Here is a 19,173-nt window from a genome sequence, read left to right on the forward strand (position 1 = left end):
GGATGTTATGGCCTCCGATCCTGATGAAGAGCATGTCTACCTCATAGATGATTTCAATGCACTTCCCAGTAAGCAATCAATGTCGTCTCAAACAACAATCGCACTGTTTACGATTGGCAAAATTGGCATGCTGACACATTGATCAAAGAATTCATCCATACAGCATTGGTTTTCTATAACATGCTGTTAACCCCCTTAAACCTAATCGAGGTTTGCACCCCTTCTCAGACTTAGAACACGCAGACATCACCCACATGGCTGTAATCTGCAATGTAGTCTTTCTAGTGCTTTTAGTTACCTCAAAACTTTAGATTTTGCATTGTTTTCTTCAAATTCAAATGAAATTGTTTCTAGCAGTAATCCAGTGATAGTGTATCCTGTGCAAACAATTTTGCTTGCAGCTAATGGAGCATGAGTTTCAAAGCAGGGATATGGTAAGATAACTGCTGTCTCACTCACAGGAAAGTATGATAGAAACGATAGTACCAAAAACTCAGAAAATGTTAAATGCCAGACAGAACAAAAAAGAAGGAATGACAAACTCCTTGTCAATCCCAGGTTTTGCTAGTCCATGTCGATGTGTCCTTGGGCAAGACACTGAAGCCCATATTGCTGTGCCTGGTGGTGGTTAGATTGTCTTGATGGCCAGGTGGCATGGTAGCTATCAGTGTATGAATTTGTATAAATGGGTAAATGACATGTAGTGCAAAGCACTGCACAAGTACAAGTCCATTTGTCCATTATGTTTAGTGTGCATAGTATGCATATATAATGTGCATATATAATATGCATGTGAATGGTAAATAAAGTGCTTTTACACTACATGTCAGTCACCCAGTAACACCCATCATATCCTGTGATAAGTACAACCTGTAACGGTTAATTTTGAAATTGCATTGTTTGTTTTGGTACAGCTCTGGAAGGCAAAATACTGAATCGGATTTGTGAGCAGGATGACAGAATGACATTTCTACCAAACTCCATCTTTCCACTTGTGGAAATCCACCCAGAGGCTCCAGTAGACGGCCGCTTCAAAGAGTTCCCAGTTGAGGAAAACATCCAAGTAATGCTGCTTTTATCTTGTTTGGAAAAATGATACTTGAAAATACTGTTGACCTCAGTCATAACAGAAGTTATCTCGAGACACTTTCCATGCAAAGCAGTCTACACTGTACTCTGGCTTTTGGGTGGCAACCATCTGCTACCGGTTGGCTTGAGAGAGAGACAGGGAGACAGGAACAACAATGATAGCACAACAGCTATAATAATAATATAAATAAGACTAATCCATATAATAGTAGTGGTGACTATTATAAAAATTATAATTATTATTAATTATATTGTTAAATCCATTTCACATCATAATGGTCTCAGTCAACTTTATAATAATCTACACATCTTAACATCTTGCCCTCAGTTCAGATTCTAGTCGGTATGTTTGCTCAAAAGATGTTTGGTCTCGTCGTGGCGTTTGACATCGGCGCTTTTAATAATGGCCACGGTATCTGAACATATGAGAGGTTTTGTGGCGCTAGCAGGAAGAATGAACAAATAAGAGTCCGTCCATTCTTTGTTAAAAGCTCTGTTTTCGCGGTCTACATTTTTCTTTTTAGAGCACGCCGTAATAAACTGCTTCTCTGACTTACTTCTCCCACTTCTCTCTCTCTCTCGCCCCGTCTCTCCCGTGTCTGTGTGCAAATCTCACTCGGCTCTCGGCGTTTCAGAATACACATTCGATTGGCTGAGTAGCATCACGTGAGATGATTTACAACGCATGTAATTGGTCGGTGTATTTCCTGGACTGCTGACCGAGTGCCGTAAAAAAGCTGCACAGGTTAAAATAGAAGCGCTGTATAATTCTCAATTATCCATCAGTTGGGTCGCCTGGGTCCAGATCCGGACCGGGGTCCGCCTATTAGTGACCCCTGGCCTAGTTCTGACAGAGGTTGATGCCCAGAAACATCCCAAACGCCGATCGATCAGTGCATCTCGGCTCCACCAATGCATGTGTACAACATCGTTTGGCTTTTTTGCATTTATAATTCAGGCTTTTATTTATTGAAATATGATGTTAGACTCCAAAAGTTATCTCTGCCCCTCACCTCTGCGGTCAATAATGATACTCACGGTCTCGGATGAGGCAAGTAATGGCAAAGAGGAGGGGGCATGTTCACCCAGATGCTTTTATAGTTGCGAGGCAAGCCCACCAAGGTCAGTCACATGACTCTGTGGATATAAAATCTTGAGGATCGGTAGAAGGATGGCATCATTCAAGGTACAGAGCGTGAGTGAATGATTTTTCCAAGCATTCACCAAAAATGTCACAGCAATTGAGCCATTCTGTCTTTCAAACAAGTCTCTGCAAGTTGCTTTTTATTGTTTTCCACTAGTGGCTGCATGGAAGACTGCATTGAATATAACTCTGTCATGTAAAAGTATGTCTGATCTGAGATTCTCTACTTCCCAGCTTGAACTCCCAGTGGAGACAGTAACCGCCCTGACTCCACAGTCCCATGAGTCAGGTAGGGTCGACAAGAACCTGGTTGATACCAAACTGTTGGTGGAGCCCTGGGACGAGCTGCCCGACATCACGTTCGCCTCTCCCGGTGGCAGAGGGCAGCAGGGCCCTGGGCTGACCTCCGTGGTGGGTCCTCAGACTCCGACTGGCCAGCTACATGAGGCTGAGATCAAACAGGCTCCGGTCAGCCCTCCTCCTCCTCCACCCCTGACGGACTCATCGCTGCCAGGTAAACAAGCAGAGTGGCGACGGATACAGCCTTTGATACGTGTCTATTATATTATTTCTGATAAGTTTATTGCCTACTAAAGACACATGACAAAAAAGATGGTGTCATCAGAAATGAAATCTTGAGTTGTGCAACACATCATGAGGGTGCTTATCACATGGACCTCCCTGTCTCTTATGAGTTCCTTTGGTTGTTGTTTGGTTAGATGAACAGTAACAATAATGAGACCAAACTTACAGGGCCATGCTAGAGGAGGCCTTTTTTTCTCTTTTTTCATGTTATTGTGTTTAGGTTTTAGGGATACCATGTCTGTATAGTCTTGTATAATTATTTGTAAATTATGAGAACAGATTCATTCAGTGGTGGAATATACCAAGTTCAATGTTTTGATATTTGTATTTTCTTGGAGTATTATATGCTTCTTTATACTTCTATTCCACTAGATTTTAGAGGGATATTTTGTAACTTTTACTCCACTACACACATTTCATAATTCGGTTTAAATGACTAGTTATTTTGTTTATTTAGATTTAACACACAAAGATAAACTTCATCAATTTAAAAATGTGTTTTTATAGATAGAACTACAATTTGTGAAGAAATTATGAGTTCATCTAAATTAGGAACAAATGTAAAATATCCTTACACATCAATAATAATTATAGAATATATAATATAAAATATCGCTCAAGGGAGTACTTCTACTTTTGGAATGGAAAGGGAATGAAGTAACAAGTAAAGAGTCCACTCAGATTCATACAGGTTAAAACCAGGTTGTTTGAATTTTATCTCAGGCCCTAATCAGACCTGACATGAACATTTGCTTGGGTGATTAAATTACAAGTGGAGAGTTCAGGAAAGTACAGGTGTGCCTTTGTATTCTATGAGAAACCACAGTATTAATGTTAACATATAAATCAGACAATGCACAGGCACTTCGGTCTTGACCGGTCTTCCTCAAGACTGAACTGCAGAGTAAAAATGCGGTCGATTCCGATATGAGGCCGAGACCTTCAAAAAGACCGATCTCGATGACTACAACGCTGGTCTGTCCCCTCAAAGCAAACTAATACATTGGCAAAATTGGAAGTGTGCGTTTAGCACGACAGACTTCCCGAACACAGTTGGGCACTTTGATTTGCATTGCTGCCTTCTGCCCGTTGCAAACAACGATTTGGTCTTTGCAGAGCGGGGAAGTGAGATCCGAACACAAGTGGTCACTGGAGATGCATTCTATTGCCAGGTCCACTTGTGGTCGGATCACCCAAGACGCCAATGAATGCCAGGTCTAAACAGGGCCTCAGTCGGGATGTGTCATGTAGCAGTTTATTCTGATGACCTGCTACATGTATGTTGAAACTGTAACATGCAGTGAGTTATTGCACCCTTCTTATCTTTTCAGTTGAGGGGTGCAGTCAGCCTCTGGACCCAGGTCCCTGTCGACAGTACGTGATCAAGTGGTACTACGACCCCGAGGCCAATGCCTGCGCTCAGTTCTGGTTCGGAAGTTGTCAGGGCAACGCGAACAACTTTGAGACTGAAGCCAGCTGCAGGAGTTCCTGCGTCTACACGTAACAAGCTGTGCTCGGAGAAAAGGGTGCATGCAAAGCGAACATGCTCCATCACCGTCGCCGAGGGACGGAACAGACTGGTGCTTTGTGGACTGCTGCAGGTCAAGGACGTCATGGAGATCAGGCTTGGACCTCCTTACTGTCTCTCAGGCTACGTTCACACTGCAGGTGCTCCTGCTCAATTTTTAACTGCTGCACATGTACTAGCCGTCTGGTCATTTTGGAAAACTACATATATCTGCTCTGGGATTTATACCCAAATATAAAACTACAAACCAATATGCGCTGACAGGGGAATCAACAAGACTGGGCTCAACACGCCATCCCTGATGCAAATCATTTTATTGTGCCTTTCTTTCGGTTCTTGTCTATACACTCAGACAGCGATCCTGTGTCAACCGGTTCAGTTTTTCAGCTCTGAACATGTTCACTTGAAAGTTCTTAATCGCAAGCCACTACCCTCAAGTCCTTCAGTACCATGATTAAAACTTGATATAATATGAAATAAAACACAAGGCGAGTTACACAAAATACTGTAATCACACATTACATTACAGTCATTTAGCAGACGATTTTATCCAAAGCGACTTACAATTCAGATTCTATCACACCGTAGGCACCGCTACGGGAGCTAGTTAGTTAAAAAAAATCCTAGGTAATGAAACAAACCATTCAGCTATGTATCATATAATGGGGGCAATGAACATTTTCTGTGCATTAACATTTTTAGAATATGTTGTGCATCAGAGGGTTAAACAGCATCTCTGAAAGTGCAGCTCATTCAAAGTGTTGTTGTGCTTGTCCTTACCGGTGTGACCAGGATTTTAAGTTAAACAAGGAAACAGGTGGGGGAAGGAGAGAGAGAGTTCAGCTAAAGAATAGCAGAGCCTCAACTGACAACAGGGTTTCACATCTCAGTGAGTGTACAACGAATGCAAAACCATTTATTCAAACTCTGCATCCCAATCAGCACATCCCATCTATTCCATGCAGCTTGGCAGGACTCACAGCTGTGGACAAACAGACTAAAGCTGTTTCTGTCGGTAACAGTTGTTGTGGAATATTTCTTATGACTAGTCGGGAGAAGAAAGTTGAGGTTTTCTATCAATATAAAGTAAAACAGAGTTTTGATGAACGATCAAGGTTTGTAAAGTCAATTTATTTGCTTGCAAGCAAAGAGAACAGTCTCACAGACACATCGCAGTCATCTGGGAGAGTGCTCTGCCTAACACTCACAATGCATGGACATTTATGCTCAGACAGCTTCCTGTTATCTGCTTAGCTAACAAGAATACACAAAGAACACAATAAAAGGCAGGTCATCCTTCGAGCCTTAGTATACTTCATTTAAGACAGTCAGGAAGATGCTTTATCTCCTGTTTGCAAATCCCTTTGTTCACAGTTTGCCTTACAATAATCAGTTTAAACTCACAACAGATGCTTCCTTTGAAGTCACTGTGACATTGTAAAAATGACCATTGCAGAGACAGAACAGACATTCTTTACCCTCACACATCTTATCTGCATGCAAAGGTTTACGCCTTTACAACTTCAGATAACGCGTCACAAAGGAAGTCAAAAGTATTTCAAACAGAGGATCTCTGTTAATCAAGGCCTCTCTGTGTCTCTGTCTTACGAAGAAGAAAGAAACAGTGCACAAGATAACAGATAACAAGACACCTGGATACTAAACTAATTAAAGTCATCTACTGAAACTACAGTTTGGTGTCTGCTCTTTTAGGACTTACATTCCTTAAACCTTCACATTAGACTATGACATATTTTCCCATTACACTATGGCAAATTATTTCTCAGTTATTGACAGTTGTGTCTAAATCTGGTTAGTTAAATTATATGTGCCAGTAGGATTTATGTCATGACAATATGACTATGAACAGAGCACAGGGCAGAACATCAGAATTGAGGAACTTTCACCTGCAATGTGAATATAGTTACCATGTATATTGTTGTTACAGATGTAGTTTATGGACCTGACGGGTATAAAACACTTTCTATTTCCTTTTAGGGTATTTCATTCTGGGATTCGTCTTGCTATTGTTTTTGTGGGTCACTGTTTTCAGGTGTTTCTTTAAGAGTTGTCTACAAAACAGCAGTGCCTTTAAGGGCATGTTGATACCTAAGCACACTGTGTATTCTTAAAGGGATGGATTGGGTGTTTTTAAGTGGGCTCGTATGAGGTACTTATCCATAATCGATGTATTACCTACAGTAGAGGGACATCGGCACGCCCCCATTTTGGAGAAACGGAAAGGATGGGATGCAAAGCAATATACTGGTGTGGACGAGGCCAGCAAAATGCTCACCGAATAAAAACCTTAATATCAGTTCATGTATACATATGCTCTATTAAAAATATTTTCACTGCTTTTTTTCCTTTCGGATGGGCAACTGAACTGAAAGAGAAAGTTATCTATGCTCTTTTCAAAGCTAAGTTTCACTTTGAGTTCAGTTCCCCATCTGGTATTTAAAATATAGCGCATACTTAAACTGATATTGATTTTGGTGATCCTTTCTTTTAGGTATACAAAATACATTCCACACCAGTATATTGCTTTGCTCCTCTGCCAGTATTCCTGTCCAATTCTCCATTCTGGGGGCATGGCGACACTGACTATGGATAAGTACCTCATACAACCCCACTTAAAAACACCCAAACTATCCCTTTAACAATTAAGGTATACTCACATGTTGCAGCTACTTCAATATTGCTTTCTCAAGCTGTAGTTGTTTTAGTTCATCTTAAGAAAACTCTTTTAACCTCTATTAGGATGAATATTTTATGGACAGATACATTTGACTGTAAAATATACTGTTTTATTGTTTAACACTGTTAAAATGCCAGAAGGAATAGTAAAGTTAGAACACGGTAGTTCAACAAAATAAACCTTTTTTTCAATAAATAAAATATAATTTCTTAAAGATTGTCCATTTTTATAACCCTTTCAAAAGTGCACACAGCAACACACATATATGGCATTTGACATTGAGTACACAACAGAGATGCTCACAAGTCATTTTTTGGAAGTCCAAGTCATGACTCAAGTCTTTGTTGAGCAAGATTCCAAATCGGGTCTCAAATCTTTGGTCCAGAGTCAAAGTCTCAGGACTAAAAGCTAGAGTCCAAGTGAAGTCTCTCAGCTGGTTGCTTCATATTTATTGTACAAGCCAGTATGCACCAATAGTGTATTTAATAATCGGACAAATACTTTGTAGCTTTGTCGAGATTGTCAGGTTTTCAGCCCTGCCAGATGGTACCAGTGAGATGAGATCAGAACTGTTTACTACTGATATATGTTGTAGCGTCACGGGTTGTCCCTAGGGTGGGGCAGTGCAAAAGAGAGCGTAAAACAGGCACAATCAGACAGTATAAGCAAAAATAAAGGTTTATTGGTCCGTCCCACTGGCAGTTCCTTTAACTCAAAAATCACAAATCAAACAAAAAAAAGTCCATGAAATAAACATAAAGTGTCCCGGAGGAGAAAGTGGTTTCTTCACCAAAAAGTAATCCAACCCTGCCAACTCCTTGGTATCTGTTCCTCCATGTAGGCGTCCTCTCTCCTACTCCGGGCCCAACTCTTCTCTCGTGGTGCTCTCCCCTTTATTCAGTTTCCCAGCCCTGCATCAATTAGGGGCCTTAAGCACCTGCAGCTGGGTGCCTGATGAGGCAGTCTGGGAGGTGTAGTCTCTAGCCCGGTGGCCATTTTGGGTTGTGGGCACTGATCCTGGGTGAGGATGTAGCGCCCCTCCACAACCTGTCCCCTTGTGATGCCACAATGTGCATTTGACAGCAAATTATTTTGGTGGCCAGTATACACAAAACTACTGCTTTGTATGCAGAAGCATACCATAGCACCATTTTAATGATCAATTTCCATTGGCATTTATCCCATCTTTTCTTTATCAATACAACTTGTTTTTTTTTAATGTCAGCTATTTAGATCAGTAGGTATTTTCACTGCATGGCTAGATATACCCCACACCCCATCTGTCACAAAGTTGATGTGGTTTACCCTTGTTGCTGCCAAACTTCACAACAAGCTTCTTTTTAGCAACTTCAGTACATAATATACACAGATGTTTTCCCAGAGAAAGGCAAGCTTCTAGAAAAACGGTACAAGTTTGTAGCACGGTCATAAAAGACAAATACAAGGAAGACAGATTGAAGGCCCGCATCATGTTAAAATTAGATTCTTCCTTACATTTCTTATTAAATACAAAGTAACAGCTAAGTAAAACAGACCCACTCACACCCCCTAACATCATCAACACTGTTTTCACAGATTCAGACCATCATCAGGAATACTTGGAGGTGCAGGTGGAGGGAATCAACTATAAACCTGAAAAGTCTTGAATTAAAAAGTTATGGTTAGGGAGATCTTAATATATAATGGTGAGTAAATTAAGTTTGTCTCTGAAACCTGCTGAGACCCTCAAGTCCTTCTATAATTAGTGCAGATGTTGTTGTGCACATTAACATTTCATGTGGAGTTAGTTGTGGTCTTGAATTCAGTTTTTTCATCCGGATTAAATCTGTATTTGTATCCATACGGCCGCAGATGGTGCGTCAGGTACTCCAAAACATACATCTCGACAGCGTGAATGTAGTGAAAGGACACGACAAAATCTGAGCAGCAGCCTGGACCCTGGAGAGAAAAAGAGAGAGAACCACAATAGAGTTTAGCACAGTTACGATGCAGACTGTGTGCTTAAACAGCAGGAAGCCAAAGACGGCAGGCAAGGAGGGCGTTAATCCCAGAGGCAACAAAGAGAACAAAGGTAAGCCTGAAGGAGCTGGAGCGCTCTACAGAGGACATTGGAATATCTGTCTATAGGACCATTTCAAGCCGTACACTGCACAGAGCTGGGCTTTATGGAGGAGTGGCCAGAAGAAAAGACGTTGCTTAAAAAAAAAAAATAAAAATAACTCCCATTGCACCCCATAGTATTGTCTCGTCACATGATCAAACAGCAAGTTGACATTCAACAACTTCAAAATACATTACCCAGCAATCACCACTGCAAATCTGTACGTGATGAGAATACCAAAGGAAATAAGAAATTATTTATTTTTTAAATAGTTTTATTTTTTATAGTTTATGTGGAATAAGCATATCCTTTTGTTAACCCTACTGACTATTTTACAATAAAAAAAAAAATAAAAAATGAACCTTGATGGTGATGGTTTTGCTTTTTTGAGAGAATATAGCAAATGACAGCACTATCATTTTAATTTTTTTGTTTTTTGAACAGGCATATTTCCTTGGTGGCAATCTGAATCGCCACAAGAAACTGCCCTAATGCAAGCAAACTGCCTGCACTGTCTAAATGTACGCCCCTGCTCACGAAACATAGCCCTACCAACAATTGAGGTCACAACGGTCCGTACTCCTGTATTTTCTGACTACAAATAACTCGACTTTGTACAGCGATGATCTTGTCGTTACTACGAAATCTTGACTCAACACGGTGGTCATGTGATTATATCAACAACTTGAGGAAACCAGGCCGGCAGCTGAATCCATGCGAAGCCCGATTCAGAGGAACCGATTTCATTAATGGAATGCCATTCGTCCCCAGACATCATGTGACCAATCACTCCTGTGTAACTCAAAGCTCAGCTTTGGGAGGAGAAGAGATATACGGGACAAGGTGAGGAGAAAGAAAGAGAGAAGGTGATTGAGATGAGAGAAGAAGAGTAGGTACTGTACTGATGCCAGAATAGGATAAGCATTATGTTAAAAACTCACCTGATCCAATTCAAACTATGTCATTACCACAGAAATATATTTGGTTTATACAGTGGAACCTACAGGCTCAATATAACAACATAAACACCTAGCATAACTAAAGTGTAATGATAGCATTATATTCATATTGTTGTAAAACACATTTTGCTTACATTTATGTGGTTTAAGACATATTTCTATCGATCAACTCCAAAATTATGCAAACTCAATCAGAAAGATGAAGTAAAGAAGGTGTATATCATTTTAGTAAATGATTTTCAAAGCATTTTGTCAGGAGAGAAGTCAGGAGTCACAGAGAATGGTACAGGCAGTAGATATGGAGGGTGAGAGAGAACAGCAGTGGGAATTTGCAGTTTAGTTAAACACTGTAAACATTCATTATCAGATCATTGCAATATTCAACCAGATTATCATACTGTGTTCAAACTTTGGCTCAGTAAGGCTAGAAAGCTCAGTTTTTGGACCTCATTTCTCAAACCCTTCAACTTCCTCAAGCTCTCTTTAAGGCATCTGACCACACCAAGCTCTGGCAGTCAACTACAGTCTGACAACCAACCATTAACTCTGGCTGTTCCAGTCCAGGTGAGCTTGTGCACATGAAAGAGGCAGGATTCTAACAGCCAATCACATGCAACATCCAAAAACCCAGGGCAGCAGACCTTTAAGACGATGATCTCCACTTGGAAATTTGGTAACTGCAGCATCAAAAAGTTAAAACAGCCCATTAAAACAAGATAAATGTAGCAATATACTGTATATAACATGTGGCTGACAATGCGTAAATAGCAGTGGTGGGCCTGTCAGGGCCAGCAAAGCTTTCTCTGCTGGCCTAAACAGAATCACAAAATTATAGCTATTTTATAATTTAATAATTTTTCACAAATACACTACATGTATTCAAAAGCACCGTAGCTTGTGAGTGTCCTGTCGTGCTATGGTGTCGTGTTGCTGCCTTGGTTAGCTCCAAACTCCAAGATGCTCAGTTGCAAATAAAACGCATTCTTAGCCATAAAATGTGCAACGCTTCTCTGACGCTGTCAGCCAGAAATACCGTTCATAACAATCCTTTTCCTGGCTGGGTCAGGGCTGCTAGCTGTGGGGTTGGCCGGCCCTTTCTTACGATCCAGTTTTTCTGGAAATGTCCTTGAGAAATCCGTTTATCCTCCTTCAGCCATTGAGTGTTAAAAAAACAAAGCTAAAAAAAAAAAGAATCTACACCAAGCAAAACGCTAAATATGTCATGTCAATGTCATAACTTCTTACATATCTTTCAACTTGAATCGTTACTAATAACGTCTGCTAGCTAGCTGTGTGAATTGTTTGTAATAAAATACGTTTGGGTGAACCATAACTGATTAAAAAGATGGTGTTGTGTGTTGAGGAGGACCCGCGAGTAGCACGGAGTCGGCTACAATGGGTTTAACATGTCATACATTGTCCTGGAGGGCAAAGTCTTTTACCTGGTTGCTAAGATGTCACTACATTCTGTGTTATTTGTCAGTCTAACCCAGAGGTAGCCAACACGGTGCCCACGGGCACCTGGTCGCCCACAGGGACCACATGAGTCGCCCGCAAGTGATGTTCTAAAAATAGCACTAATATGAAGGCAAATCACTGTCAAAATCCAAGAGCGCAAATAAGATCCACGCGCGCGCGCAAATTAAACAGCAGCGTGCGTATATTACTTTGACGAGTGCTTTCACATCACTCCGCGCAGAATAGCTCTGCTCGCGCGAGCAAAATTGCAGCCTGGTAGGAGAAATACGGCCATCGCCATGTTCATTATTTCGCAAACCAATGAACAGAAGTTGCCATATTTGGAATGCGAAGGAGTGACTTAGTGACGCAATATACGGCTCTGGTAGAGCCCTGTCAATCACAAAGTAGCCCCGCCCTAAACCATACTCTGCTTTCTGTTCTATTTGACTCTAAATGGAGCATCATTTACTAAATGAACATCATGCTGTATTGAAGAAGACTTGAAACTAGAGATTGAGACCATAAACTCATGTTTACAATGTTTACTGAGGTAATAAATCAAGAGAGAAGTAGAGTCATTTTCTCATAGACTTCTATACAACCGGATTTATTTTTGCTTCCGGAGGACTGCTTGGTCAGCAGAGAGAATGCAAGTTTTAAGACACTTTCGCATCGGCTTCAATCAGGAGAACTGGAGGTTTCCGCCTGCTGCAACCCAAATGACGTGTGACATTTCCTCTTTTAATTCTCCTCGGCGTGCAACTGGATGCTCCGTGTGCAAAGACGCATTGGCAGCATGGGGGTTTGACTCCGACACGTGTGTGTGTGTGTGTGTGTGTGCGTTTGTGTGTGTGTGTGTGTGTGAGTTTGTGTGTGTGTGTGCGTGTGTGAGTTTGTGTGTGTGTGCGTGTGCGTGTGTGTGTGTGTGTGTGTGTGAGTGAGTGTGTGTTTTATGTGTGAGGGCAATGAACTATCAAAACAAAACCTGCTCTGTGAGTGTTTGGTTAACGACATTAACTGGCTAATCCTGCTCTGTGAGACAGGCTCATGGTGCTTTTGTGAGGGACACCTGCGCTGACGTCTTTAGGTATCAAGCATTGTCTTGTGAATGAGTTAAAGTTGTGTCTCATGGTTGACTTCCACGCCGCTATTCAAGAAGATAACACCTTGGCCTGTCGGAATTTGCTTGTTCTGTACCCTTTGCTGAAATTACATTTTTTTTCCATGCATGGAACACTTGATACAATCCTATCACTATCCTATCAATACCCTAAATATAAGATGAATCTTAAAAAAAAAGAGTAAATGACAGGCCACTGGCTCTAGAGATGGCAATGTTGGTGTGTTGGTCTTTGTTGGACTTTTTATTTATCCAGTGAAATATCAAACATCTATCGATTTATCAGAAGGATTTTGAACAGACATTTATGGTTCCAGATAATGTATCTTATTGACTTTGGTGATCCCCTGAACTACTGGATGGAGTGCCATGACATTTGGTGCAAACATCCATGTCTTTTCATACATGAACATATGGAAAAATATTTTAAAACTACACTAGGCTAACGTTAATAAAAATGTTGTTTTGTTTTTTATTTCCAGAAATTCCCATGATGCTTCACAATGCTTTCCTGAGGCCCATGCTGCGTCCAAATTTAAATCATGAAGGAAAAAGAAATGTATTTTCTGTCAATGAAAAACGAATGAGGTTTAAGTCACCCCTCTCCAGGGGATTGATAATGCCTGGTCATGTAATGCCCCCCAAAGTGAAAAGGCACATGCAGACGAACGGCACCCGCCTCCATCCATGACACTCAGCGGGTGAGCAAGGATACCTGAGAAAGGGGTGTCATTCATCTGCATGCACCACCCACGCTGCAGTGAACCAGACCTAGCCAAAAACCGGCAAAGCCTCACCCCAAGCGAGCCCTTGGTGAGGGAAAAGGCAAATGATTTGGCGAAGCTGTCATTACTTTATCTAATAATCATCCTCTTATAGTAATCAATCTGATCCGGACAGACCTGTTCACTATAAGAGGATTCCATTGTAGTGTTGATTAGCAAAGCTTTCTAACACACACAATTAAGATGGTCAACACGGTAAACCTACTAAACATCAGCATGCTAAAATGTAGCATGTTAGCATGCTGATGTCAGCATTTAGCGCAAAGCATCACCATGCCCCCAAACAAGAGCAATAATTTTGGACAATTCTCCAAAAGCCCAGATTCCGTTCATCTGCAATGTCTTTGTACGTTCAATGTCAACATTAAATTCTTCCCACAATATCTGTGCTACCTTCTACCTTGGTTTGTTCATGAAAAGATTGTGCTTAAAAAAGCACACCCTGGCCTCCACACCTTTACTTTCCACCTCTCGACACAAAAGCCACACTACTTCTGACATAGACTCTGGATGTAAATTGTGACGTCCAGAATCTTGAATGTTAAATGAATTCCCACTCAGAAATAGTTGGTGTCTTATTGGCATTTTTAGTATAAATCAAGATTCTCAACAGGAACTTGTGTATTGTGTTGCATACCTCTACCGGGGGATAGTGTTCGTAAAGCAGATACCAAGGCCTCGGTCTTGGGGGCTGCCTGACGAGGTAGTGGTCTGGAGGAAAAGGATGAAACGTTTGTCTCCCCTTAACGTCCCTGGAGTCCGCTGGCTCCACCTTCATCGTCTCCATACATTTACCCAGAGCCATGTCCTCTATGTTGGAGAAGTGGGTACATTTCCCAGTATTGAACCCTTCGACAAATCTCCTCAGTGCTTCCTTACTGAGGACATAACCTGCTCCTCCACTCATGTAGCCTTGACTGATGAAGGGGGTAAACCTTCTACCCAGGTACAACGGCTTTTCAGGATCATATGTGGACAAGGTGTAGCGTAGATTCTCTATGACCACGAACGTGTCGTCGTCTGCTTTTAGGAACCAGTCCGCTTCATCCAGGTGGTGCTGGTGGATGTACTGAAAGGCTCGGATGGTCTTCCAGTACAGGTTTTCCCTCCCCTCACTCACGTTCAGCTTCACAGTGGGGAAGTCCGTCTCGACAGAGCTCATGTACAGCACTTTGTTGCAGCGCTTGGCCCACGTTTCCCTGATGTGCTTGGTCCGGGATTCCAAGTTCTTGGGCCCCGTCATGATCCAGCACAAGATCCGCGGTGTTCTAGGGGAATTAGCCGCTGAGCTCTTGTTCTCAACTGGAGGAAATGAAGAACAAAGTATCAAAAATGTGTTGCGTGGACATTTTAGACCTGAAGGTTTCAGACCTACAGTTAATCAGAACAGTACACTTGGACTGTTGTCAAGACTATAACTGAATTAATGAGTAGAGATAAGCCGGTATACCAGTTCCACTACTGTGATCAAACATTCTAAACAATACTGTCCTTGGTATCTGCTTTTATCACAATACTGTGATTATCATGGCAGGGTTCGATAATAACCATGGCTCAATGGCCCGTGGCTACAAAAGGTAACTCTGTCACCCCAAAATATCCCCAAGAGGTGGCCCCATGTGGCCCCATGTGGCAACCAAGTTTTGTCAGGTGTCCCTAACAAAATCAGTTTGATTGCATGGTTTTCTATTGGAATATCCTCACTAGCATGGCGCACCACTTCGGGCTAAACTTTTGTCAGGCGCCATGTCTCTATTCATTCCTGTCGCTTGCTTTGAAAGCACTGCAATGAACTGCTGATTCGTCAAGTTGAAATGACAAGTTATCTGTACGATACCACCTCATTTTATTACGAAAACCTCAGTAAAAAGTTGGCAGCTGGCTGGCGTAGCCTTATCTAGGTAAATGACCTTGCTGTTGGCTATATTTTATTGCTGTTTGAGAAGTAGAATCATAGGTTACGCCTTCAGTCTGATGTCGAGCACACAGCTGATAGGTACGGGGTTTGTTTACATGCCACACCAGAAATGCATATTTAACAGATTCAGTGCTGACAGAGAGAATCCCAAAATGAGACGCAATATTCGGACTTTTGCATGTTGTTAGGACACGGTGGCTAGAATATGACACATATAACGACGTAATGTACATAGACATGACTAGGGATGCTCCACGATACCCAGTTCTAAACAGGAACCAATAAGACAGTAGTAAATACCCAGAGTATGGATAAGGTCCGGAGTTAACGGTTCTGCTATCAGTACTTTAGAAGTTACGGAATGAGATCTCCGTGGAAAAAAAAACAGCCTCTCTCTGTGTCTGTCTTTGCATGTAGGGCCGAGTCGTGCTTTACTCTGACACACACCAACTCCGACTCAGTACAGCATGAGACATACATAATGGCAGAGAGAAGAAAAAGATCCAAAGTGTGGCTATATTTTACTCCAGTAGATGCTGAGAACTCTCGTTATATAAAATGCAATAAGTAGTAGTAAGTAGTAAGTAAGTAAGGGAGGAAACACCAGCAGTCTATCAAAACATTGGGCGAACACGCGGAAAATAAATGTACAGAAATGCAGTTTACGTTTTGTAGATTGTCGGGCTGAGGCTGCAGCCATGACCCGGCCCACTCCTTCACACAGGAGAGGGTGAACAAGTGTCATAGGGCTGTTACACAGTTTATTGTTAAAGGCCTGCCCATTGTCAACAGATGAGTCAAAGGGTAACAACTAATAAGTCTGTCAATGTATATTGAGTTGTTTGATACATAGTTACTATTAACTTATAAGTTATTTTGAATAATAGTTTATGACAACAACATTAGTAAATTATTATTATTAAACATCCCTGCTGTTGCCGTTCAAGAAATACTATTTGTTTAAATATGAATAACAGAGCAATGTTGATTATTTTTATTTTTATTAATTGTCATTTTTTTCTCAAAAATAATTGATAAGAGTATCGATAAGGAACCGGACCAATAAGCAGTATCGCTACTAGTATCGATAAAATCCTAATGATACCCGTCCCTAGACATGACTGGTCAAGGCACAATGCTGGGACGGAGGGAGGAAGCAAAACAGAGCTTGTATGTGTTTGGCTAAGCCCCCTACAAAGCACTGCCTTTTTAAAAGGTGATAAAAACCTGCATGGTCTAAATAAATGTCCCCTTCACTTCTGTGGTTGGCAGTCTGTAAAAAAGATGTGCGCGTTCTTGTTTAAGAAGAACCAGCTGCCCATGTTTTTTAAGATGACAGGTTTTCAGTTGATAAGCATTCCGCTTCAAAGGTTTGGACCCGACCTTAGACATAAACAACATGCTGCGTGCTGGAAACGGTGCCAATTATTCACAATCACTTTGTTTGCTCCATTTATAATAAACACTGTACATGCCAGTTCACCGATTGTGTTTTAAGACCGGTATTTAATAATCCAGGTTAAGATAAGTGTTTCATAACTGTAACCGTAGTCTAAATAGTTTCTGCAAAACAGTGACTGACATGATTAAATGGAAATGCAGGACTTTCACTCAGGAGACCGCCGTTTGTGTCCTGTGTGAAACCAAAAGTCAACATTGACTTATTTTACGTTAAGGGAAACGTTACGTATTAAATATACTTCGTTTAAAGCCAAACTGGGATGTTTTACTAAACTTAACCAAGTAGTCTTGTTGCATTTTAGTTTTGTTTCAATTCAAAATGTTAACCACTTATTTAAAACTGCGACCATCAGCCAGGAGGAAACTTGTTTTGGTTTAGTTGTATGGGAACATAATGAAAATCCCCAGTTTGACAACCACAAGTTTGATAAAATAGTTAGAATTAGCTCCGCCTTGACCTGCTACAACAGTCAAATACTGCTTGCACATTCAATAACGTTACATACAAAATCGTCATGGGGGCTCAGTATTTGTGATACTCTAAGTACATTTTACTGATAATAGTGCTGTACCTTTAGACTCTTGAATGCATGATTTTGACTTGTGACAGTTTTATATTGCATTGGTTTACTACAATTAAGATATATAGGAATACCACTGTTAAAGCACAAGAAAAGCTGAAACTTTATATTTATTTGATTTAGGATGAAATGTATTAAATGTAACTCCTAACAATGAATTCTGAGTCACATTTTTCCCCATCCTGACTAAACTGCTTCATAGTAGTCGTTGTAGTTGCCTTGTGACTGCTTGCTGTCATAATGAGTTATGCCTTATTGAGGAAACAAATACATTAGGCCTATTACAGATCTATAAAGCTGCTAAATTCTGTTTTATCAGAACTCCCACATCTAGCCTTAACCTCCATCCTACCAACCAAACAAATTGAACAATCAAGGACTACTGAAAAGAATAACCTACTATAAAGACAAACAGCATAGCAAAATGTTAACTTTTCTTGTCAAAACATTAGTTATGTAATTAATGTAATCTGAAGAAAACTAATTATTAATATTTTGGGAAATGTACAGTTATTTTGCATAATGAGTAAAACGAAAAAATAGACAGAGCACACGAGGAAATGATTGTCAGTGTCTCCGTCAAACCGACTGACAGACGAGTTCCACTCCCCTGGTAGAGAGTGATCGTTTAAATGAGGAACCATGGCAAGCACGAACTCAATAAACGAAACAAACAAATTGATTGACAAAGTTAAAAAAATTGTAATGATAGGATAAATAAAACAAAACCGTATACTAACTGGGTCGGCCGGGACCCCAGTCGGTAAGATGAGGGTTTAACAACTGTTGGCACTTCGGTACTTGTGGCAGCTCTACCAATCATTAGATCCGTCAGCATTTTCACCGATTGTGTTCTGTGTTGCATCCAACACCACCGGAATTACGCGCGACCAATTACGCATGGCTGTGGTTTAGATCTCATGGAGGCTACCTGTTACAGTCGCCGTAGTATTATCATTATTATTATAATTATTATCATTATAAAACACCAGGAGAATAATGAATGATTTATTAGCGCTCGTGTTGAAACTGACTTTGGTGCTTCACAATTCAGGATAAATGAAAAGATCATGAACAGATGGCTTGAATGCAAATAAAATAATGATGCAATTCATCACTCATAAATAAAGTAAAATGAAGGTTCTAGATGCACCCACTACATTGTGGTGCATCAGCCATAAAACGTGCATAAAAAGACACGATTAAATAAAGTATGGATAAAATCATCACCTGTGTGCAGCTGTTTGACTTCGTGCATAACATTCCTCGTGAAGTAAATGGCTTGTTCTGTTGCAAAGTTCGAGTCCAACAGAATGCGAGAGGAGAGAAATCCCATCATGACTCCAATGGTGAAGATTAAATGAGACTTAATGAGCCTCATCCTCCTGATTGACCTGCCGGGAACAAGTGGCCAAGTCACTCACTGCTCGATGCGCACGAGATACTTCTCCGGTCACTTGCTCTAAAAATGAAGAGATAAATAAGGAAATAAGGATGAGCCTAGAGCGGCAGTTCTCTCTCTGTTTTTCCAGACGCAGCGCGCACGCAGTCACCCGCTCTCACGCGCGGCGGTTTCCAGTGTGAATCCGGTAAGGCGGAGCTCAATTGAACACTTCCTGACGTCACCAAACCCTGAACACACAGAATCTTCCTTTCATGAACAGTGACTCTTATACTGTTGCTTGGTGTGGTTAATGAGATTAATTTCCCTGTGAGAAATAAACGTGATGTGAACGCTCTTAA

The 19,173-nt window shown here is 41.0% G+C and overlaps 2 protein-coding genes across 2 annotated transcripts in view; one reads left to right on the forward strand and one right to left on the reverse strand.

The window, feature by feature from the left end:
- col28a1a (collagen, type XXVIII, alpha 1a) overlaps positions 1 to 4,322 on the forward strand; it is a 36,849-nt gene extending 32,527 nt beyond the window's left edge. Inside the window, exons 31-33 of the mRNA XM_076105693.1 lie at positions 915 to 1,063; positions 2,468 to 2,747; positions 4,150 to 4,322. Of these exons, the coding sequence (XP_075961808.1) occupies positions 915 to 1,063; positions 2,468 to 2,747; positions 4,150 to 4,322 (602 nt within the window). The remainder of the gene's footprint in view (positions 1 to 914; positions 1,064 to 2,467; positions 2,748 to 4,149) is intronic.
- Positions 4,323 to 8,808: 4,486 nt separating this feature from the next.
- On the reverse strand, positions 8,809 to 18,811 carry c1galt1a (core 1 synthase, glycoprotein-N-acetylgalactosamine 3-beta-galactosyltransferase 1a). Its single transcript, XM_076106290.1, has 3 exons — positions 18,661 to 18,811; positions 14,108 to 14,772; positions 8,809 to 8,982 (listed from the first exon to the last, which is right to left on the reverse strand). The coding sequence occupies exons 1-3, from the start codon at positions 18,809 to 18,811 to the stop codon at positions 8,818 to 8,820; spliced, it is 981 nt and encodes a 326-aa protein (XP_075962405.1). The 3' UTR covers positions 8,809 to 8,817.
- Between the last annotated feature and the right edge of the window lie 362 nt (positions 18,812 to 19,173).

The sequence above is a fragment of the Anarhichas minor genome, unplaced genomic scaffold (assembly GCF_050575085.1).
Source record: "Anarhichas minor isolate MPS153535 unplaced genomic scaffold, ASM5057508v1 ptg000033l, whole genome shotgun sequence".
In the NCBI taxonomy this organism is placed as follows: domain Eukaryota; kingdom Metazoa; phylum Chordata; class Actinopteri; order Perciformes; family Anarhichadidae; genus Anarhichas; species Anarhichas minor.

What these genes read in the sequence shown, in the direction of transcription:
- c1galt1a (XM_076106290.1), bottom strand. Translation starts at nt 18,811, where the DNA reads ATGAGGCTCATTAAGTCTCATTTAATCTTCACCATTGGAGTCATGATG. An exon ending in AGTCAAACAGCTGCACACAG is followed by an intron (nt 14,773 to 18,660) that starts GTGATGATTTTA and finishes CATTTCCTCCAG; the next exon opens with TTGAGAACAAGAGCTCAGCG. An exon ending in AACACTATCCCCCGGTAGAG is followed by an intron (nt 8,983 to 14,107) that starts GTATGCAACACA and finishes TTTTCTCTCCAG; the next exon opens with GGTCCAGGCTGCTGCTCAGA.